At 46.2% G+C, this 7,890-nt stretch overlaps 1 protein-coding gene across 1 annotated transcript; it reads left to right on the forward strand.

The window, feature by feature from the left end:
* The first annotated feature begins 420 nt into the window (after positions 1-420).
* On the forward strand, positions 421-7,308 carry LOC142476412 (programmed cell death 1 ligand 1-like). Its single transcript, XM_075581793.1, has 4 exons — positions 421-569; positions 3,070-3,399; positions 3,937-3,993; positions 5,833-7,308. Exons 1-4 carry the CDS (start codon positions 524-526, stop codon positions 5,934-5,936), a joined length of 537 nt encoding a protein of 178 aa, XP_075437908.1. The 5' UTR covers positions 421-523; the 3' UTR covers positions 5,937-7,308.
* The last annotated feature ends 582 nt before the right edge of the window (positions 7,309-7,890 follow it).

The following is a 7,890-nucleotide window of genomic DNA, read 5'->3' on the forward strand; positions in this document are numbered from 1 at the left end:
GAAGCCAAATAAATGAATAAGATCACCAAGACAGAGTGTATCGAGAGAGAACAGAGCAGGGGTCCCTGAACCGAGCCTTGCGATACACCAGCAGAGGAAGTTAGCAATTTATAGAATAGTGAAACAATTGGAGAGGTAGGATGAAGACCAGGAGAGGACTTTGTCCTGAACACAAGGAGACTGGAGTGTGTGATGGAGAAGTGTGTGGGAAACCGTATCAAAGGCTGCAGCCAGGTCAAGAAGAATGAAATGGGAGGGATGACCTTGGGATGTAGCAATGTGGAGGTTGTTTGATACTTGGGTGCTTGCCGAGTGCTCCAGTAGTGTTCCTAAGTGAGGCCAACTGAAGCATCAATCCCTCTGGCGGTGAAAAGGTTAATGGACTCTCCATGGGGTTAAAAGCAGACTCCTCCTCGCTGTTATCGGCGCTAGTAGTTGCAAGACGCACGTTATCTGGGAGTTTCTGTCCAATGCTCTCAGACACCCAGAGAAAAGCAACTCAACAACTTGCTCCAACATCATCATGTGCGCGAGGATCAGAATAATGGCACTGCTGCTATGTGCTATATGTAAGTATACTGTATATACATATACACACACACACATATACACTCATATACACACACACACACATACATATTCACTCATATACACACACGTGCCCAAGGATCAGAATAATGGCACTGCTGCTATGTGCTATATGTAAGTATACTGTATATATATATACACACACACACACACATACATATACACTCATATACACACACATGTGCCCGAGGATCAGAATAATGGCACTGCTGCTATGTGCTATATGTAAGTATACTGTATATACATATATACACACACATATACACTCATATACACACACACACACACACACACACATATACACTCATATACACACACGTGCCCAAGGATCAGAATAATGGCACTGCTGCTATGTGCTATATGTAAGTATACTGTATATACATATACACACACACATATACACTCATATACACACACACACACACACACACACACACACACACACACACACATATACACTCATATACACACACACACACACACACACACACACACACACATACATATACACTCATATACACACACGTGCCCAAGGATCAGAATAATGGCACTGCTGCTATGTGCTATATGTAAGTATACTGTATATACATATACACACACACATATACACTCATATACACACACACATACATATACACTCATATACACACACGTGCCCAAGGATCAGAATAATGGCACTGCTGCTATGTGCTATATGTAAGTATACTGTATATACACACACACACACACATACATATACACTCATATACACACACATGTGCGCGAGGATCAGAATAATGGCACTGCTGCTATGTGCTATATGTAAGTATACTGTATATACACACACACACATACATATACACTCATATACACACACATACATACAGTGCTGTACATATACACTCATATACACACACATACATACAGTGCTGTACATATACACTCATATACACACACATGTGCGCGAGGATCAGAATAATGGCACTGCTGCTATGTGCTATATGTAAGTATACTGTATATACATATATACACACATAGATACAGTGCTGTACATATATCCATGTTCTATATGTACATATATATTGCAGACACACATACACACTTATACACACACACATCTGTGTCTTATATGTGTGTACATATTACACACACGTGTAATGTGTGTAAATATTACACACACACCTCCGTGTGTTATGTGTGTGTAAATAACACATGCTCACACACACACACACACACACCTCTATGTGCCATCTGTAAGTATATCCCGTCTCAGCGATACTCCCATCCAGACCCTGCAATATGTCTGGAGCTCAAGTTGAGAAAGAGAGGAGAGGGGAATAACGCTATGTTAACGATATCCCCTAACTGTGGGGTTACACCCACCCACACCCCATAAAAGCCCTATGTCAGGGGCCTGGATGTGAGTAACGCCAAGTATAACCTAACTGACGTGGCGTTAATCTTAACGGACTTTGGTGGATACACGACGGAATGATACCGCCTCAGTTGGATTCAGTATCATTTGCACGTCATTATCAGCAGCCGGAGGCGGATTGCCCTATCGGGCGTTCTGGTGTGCCGCAGTGGGACGGTGCTGCCAGCCGCGGCTGCGCTATGCATCACGGTTGCAGATGCCGCGCCAGGGCCGCAGACAGATTTCCCGGGCCCAGGACTAGAGTTATGTGGTCTTGCGAGCCCCCCCACTATCACCCCCCCCCCACTATTACCCCCCCCCACTATCACCCCCCCACTATCACCCCCCACTATCATCCCCCCACTATCACCCCACCACTATCACCCCCCCCACTATCACCCCCCCCACTATCACCCCCCCACTATCACCCCCCCAACTATCACCCCCCCCACTATCACCCCCCCCACTATCACCCCCCACTTCCACCCCCCCACTATCACCCCCCCCACTTCCACCCCCCCACTATCACACCTCCCCCCACTATCACCTCCCCCCACTATCACACCCCCCCCCACTATCACACCCCCCCACTATCACCCTCCCCACTATCACACACCCCCCCACTATCACCCCCCCACTATCACCCCCCCCACTATCACCTCCCCCCACTATCACACACCCCCCACTATCACACAAGCCCCCACTATCACACCCTCCCCCACTATCACCCCCTCACTATCACCCCCCCCACTATCACCCCTCCAATATCACCCCCCCCGCTATCACCCCCCCCACTATCACACAAGCCCCCACTATCACACCCCCCCACTATCACCCCTCCCACTATCACCCCCCCCCCACTTTCACCCCCCCCCACTATCACCCCCCACTATCACACAAGCCCCCTCTATTTCCCCCTCCCCACTTCCAATGTATTTCTCACCCCTCCGTCTTACTCCCTCTCTTCCTCACTCACCCCCTCCCACCTCTCACTCGCCCCGGTTTTCTGAATTGTTTCCCCCCCCCCCCCCGTTGTTGCAGCTGGAATATTTATTTGTTTATAGATATTTTATTTCTCTTCTATTCAGCTTGCGGTCTTCAACCTCCCACAAAAGCTTCTGCATCTTCCCTCTCCAACATGGTCCTGCTAGAATGTCTGTTCAAGGTGAAGCCTCTGCCCATTAGGCTGGACGACCTGGAGGTGCGGTGGGAACGTGACGGGAGGCGGCTGGTTGAATACAGCAGAGGGACGGAGACGGTGGAAGATTCTCGGGCTATACTGTCCGTGGAAGAACTGAAGAAGGGAAACGCTTCTCTCACCCTAACTAACCTGACCCTGATGGACAGCGGCAACTATACCTGTGTCGTCCAGTATGGGAAGACAACAGACCGGGTTAATAGGGTCCTAAATGTGGAAGGTATGTAGAAGCTAACGACTGTAAACAATTTATTGGGGATTTGTACACCATAGTGTGCTCCTTATTATGTAGTCAGCCATTTTTTAATGGCCCCACACTTATAAACATGGTAATGTAGTGAATACACCCTTTAGACTGCTGGGTGTGTATAGTGATACTCAGTGGTTGACAAATCACCAAAAAATCTACTCGCCACACAAAAAAATCTACTCGCCACCTAGTACCAAACGTGTGCTGCTTGAGCCAATATTTACTCGCCCGGGGGTTAAATCCACTCGCCCGGGGCGAGCAAATGTATAGGTTTGTCGAACACTGGTTATACTTATTACTGCTATATTTAGCATCGTGCTCATTTTTAGAGGTGTGTAAAATGTGCACCCTTGCTTATCCGAGGATTTTTAGTCACTTCTTTACCCTCACGGCTACTACCTGGCCTTCTGAGTGAGTCAGCTATGGCGCCTCCGGTGGGGCTGGTCCAACTATGTGTTTCTTCCTCTTTTCTTTATCAACATCTTTTTTCTTGCCCTCTCTGTGTAGCTGAAATGATGAAGAATTGGATATATAATGCCCCGTCCCGTGCCCTGGAGCATGCTGGTAAGAAACGTACTGGGTGCTGGTACGGGTATTAGAAGGGACAATATTTTTAAACCACAGAAGGCTAAAGACAAAAAAATAAAATAAATAGTGTATTTAATTGTCTCATGGAGGAATCGAACTCACAAACATCATCAACGGATCGGGTTTCACTGCTTGGTAGGTGTTGGGATGGAATGCAAATGTTTGGGAGTTCAATTCTTACCTGGGTCACTTATTTGGGTGAAATCGCTTAATTTTGATGATATAATAATCGACTTTAACAGATTAGACATTTAAATCCCTCTCCCCTTCTCATGCTACAAAGAAGTACAGGCAATGTAGATCTTTATGGGAAAGGGTAGTGGATTAATAGAACATCCTTCCAGCAGAGGTGGTGGGAACTAACACAGCAGTAGAATTTTCAATGCTGCATTGGACACACACGAGTAGTGTAGAAAAGCAGACAGCGGACTGCACATCTAGAGACGTGATAACTGTGACTGGGTGGTCCCCCTGCTCCTTATCTGCAAATAATGTTTTAGTGCATCAACCTCTTCCTTTTCACGTACCAGTTTTCTCGTTGAGCCCCTAACCTCCTCCCCCACTTGACTTGCTTCAGAAGTGTCATTACTAATGCTCAGTGTGGCACACAGGACCCCGCGTCTCCGATAAAAACATGTGTCCCGCTTGTTAACAGGAGTGGCAGCAAAGTAATACAAAAAAATTATCTCTAGTGAGCGTACAAATTCTGTCTCCTGGGCGCCAACCGTCACTACAGCTCTGACGTGTATAACGTAGGGGAAGACACTTTGCCTTCCAAATGTAGCAAAGAAAGAAAGAGAGCCGCGCACTGCCGGGAGCCAGGTGGTATAAAAGTAACAATTCTGTATTCCATAAACATCACCCAAAGGTGTGCAACCGCCTACGCGTTTCGGACACAATGTCCGTTAACTCCTTGTTATGATGGGCACCAGGGACTTTGTTCATTCAAACTGCAACTTTATTATCCTTTAGACACAGTCTCACATGGAGTATGTACAGAGCATCTTCCATCTTCATGTCCTGTGTCTATACTGTTTGCGTGGCTTCCGCTGCTGCCCCTATCCCGGCCCGCTAGGACGGTGCTAAGTCTTTATAACTCATGCTACCTATAGTGTCCCTGTGCTCTATAGCGTCGGTAGCACTCTTTATCCACTGGGCCCGTCGGGCCAGGTACTACTCTATGTTTGGGGTTAGTTGCCCCATCGGGTATACCGACAGCTACCACATGGCCTTCTGAGTGAGAGTCAGTTATGAGCCCCTCCGGTGGGGCTGGTCCAACTATGTGTAGGGGCTGCGACCTGTGGAGCCGCATCTAGGCATAGGCTGTCTCTTGGCAAACCTTTATAGCAGCGTGGAGCCATCGAAGTGGGACGCTAACAGGACTCAAGGGGATCCCAATTATGTATTATACTTATTAAACTATATACACTATTCACAGTGAGGCCCCATTTCTTCAACTCCTCCTGGGATCTAATCTTCTAGAAGTCTTCTAACTCTTCCTCTCTCTCTCCTCTTCGCTCTCTATATATCCTGCCATGACATCGCCACCACTGGGCAGAAGAGGGCAGGGATAAGTCACTAAGCGCCCTATGATGGGGGAATGGGTGTTACTCTTTGTGGGCCCACACAGTTAAACCCTTAAGGCCCTAGTATTCCAAAAGGGGGGTTACGCTTATACTGGGAAATGGGGGGAATGTTTGTGTATAGAATCTTGCAAGAGGGGGTGTATTCCTTTGAGGCATTAGGGATGTGGCAATTGAATGAAGATTTATTTGGGGTCTTCTAACTGGAAACATATCTAACATCTCTCTGCAGATAACACTCTGGATAGTTACCCTGTAAAGATCGGGATGGTCATGGGAACGGTTTCTATTGTCTTCGCCGTGGCTTTAATCTTGTTTTTTTGCTACGCGGGATGAAGAGCCTCCCACGCTGACACGTCCCGAAGGAATTCCTGGAATAACTGATCTCACTCCATCCTAAGACTGACGCGAAAAGCCGTGGGGGATATATATTGTGTCATTGCTCCAAAATCCCATCACTCTGTCAATAAGGATAATATACTGAATCTTACCTGATCATGGAGCCTCTTGGAGCTTATCCGTACTCCCCCAATGTCCAGGGGGGACCCGGTGGTCCCCCAAATATTTGTATTTTTGTGTGTTCTGGGTTTGACACAACAAAACTACAAACATGGCGGCTGGACTACAAACATGGCGGCTGGACTACAAACATGGCGGCTGGACTACAAACATGGCGGCTGGACTACAAACATGGCGGCTGGACTACAAACATGGCGGCTGGACTACAAACATGGCGGCTGGACTACAAACATGGCTGCGAGGTCACGAATAGAACGCAGAGATGACATTGCAGCTTGGCTGTCCGGCCGGGCCCTGTCCCTGCCACCATTTTGCCCTGGGCCAGAGCAGGGGAATCGAGGGGAAGTCAGGTCCATAAACATTAAAAAAACACAAAAAAGCTCCAAGGAAACCCCCGGATCAGTTTAAATTAATTTCCATACCCACAGTGGGACAATACATATTTCCTCACCTCTTACTATGCACACCAAATGTTTCTAATATCTAGGGCGCCAAATTAAATGGTCAGCTTTTGAGGTGAGGGACCAGTGCTGTGCTTAAATTCAAGAAATTCTGCACCTTTTGGGCAAAGGTCTCTGAATCCAGTTTACATTCAGTAGTATTTATGCCTTAAAAAAAAAAACTGAGACTATTTCAAATGATTCCCCCATCTTCTTAAAAACTGAAAATCGGAACTGTAATTTGTTAACGAAAAGGTAGTGCTAATCATAGTAATGTCCCACCGACCACGGTGCACAGTTTAGATTGTAAGCTTCTCAGGCGAGGCAGAATTTGAACATGTACTATACGCCTGCTATTCAAATTGCAAATCACGCACATAAAAACAAACAAATATAGTTTATTTGTAAATATACAAAGACATTTACTTAAGTAAAAAAACAGGCGTAAAGATCTAAATCGAACATTTTTTGGACTGGTGAAAAATGTATATTCCAGGAAATAATTCCAGGTAAGATAACTGAAATATAAAGATCTCCTAAAGCTGGGTGGCCAACTCCAGTCCAACTCAGTCGAAGATTGAGCCACCTGTGCTGAAGCAGGGATATCCTGAAAACCTGACTTGTCAGTGGCCCTTGAGTACTGAAGTTTCCCTGTCCTAATTCCCAGCCCCACGAAAGCGAAACGCGTCAGTAACTTCTTGGGCCATACTCCATGATGTCACTGCCTCCAATAAATAGTTTTTAATATATATCTGCCCCATCATTGCTTGCCGTGCACCGCTTCTTCTCTCCAAACCTTTGGAATGACTCCTGGATATTTATCATGCAGGAAACGCGCCTACGGGGTCAGAACAATGTACCCGCTGCGCGTTTCGCCCCCGTGGTTACTCGTTCACTATGACCGTGGGATGAAGATTGAAAAATATTTATTAATACTCTAGAGGTATAAAGCCTACAAGTGGTGAGGAGAACCAGGCTTACAGGCAGATATTGACTCTATTATCCTCAGATACTCCACTTATTGTTAGGTGTATATAGCCCTACATTTGAGCTATGGACTGAATTATTCATATGAGACTTTTGGCAAATATGTATACCAAGGTCATTATAATTAAGTTGTATCTACATTAATTATTTCCCCTGACTTCCCCGGTCAGCTCTCACTGGTTTTTCCGCCGCTCACTCGGAAGCACTGGGTTTTTTGAACATTTGTTCTATTTCACTGGAGAAGAAGGTGATCGTTGAGGCGTTCACACATCTGCGTTGTCCGTAGTCAGACATTCGGGGACATTGACGTAGTCTAGTTCCAGAGCTGGAAAACACAACCAGAG

The sequence above is a fragment of the Ascaphus truei genome, unplaced genomic scaffold, assembly GCF_040206685.1.
Source record: "Ascaphus truei isolate aAscTru1 unplaced genomic scaffold, aAscTru1.hap1 HAP1_SCAFFOLD_1585, whole genome shotgun sequence".
Taxonomy (NCBI): Eukaryota; Metazoa; Chordata; class Amphibia; order Anura; family Ascaphidae; genus Ascaphus; species Ascaphus truei.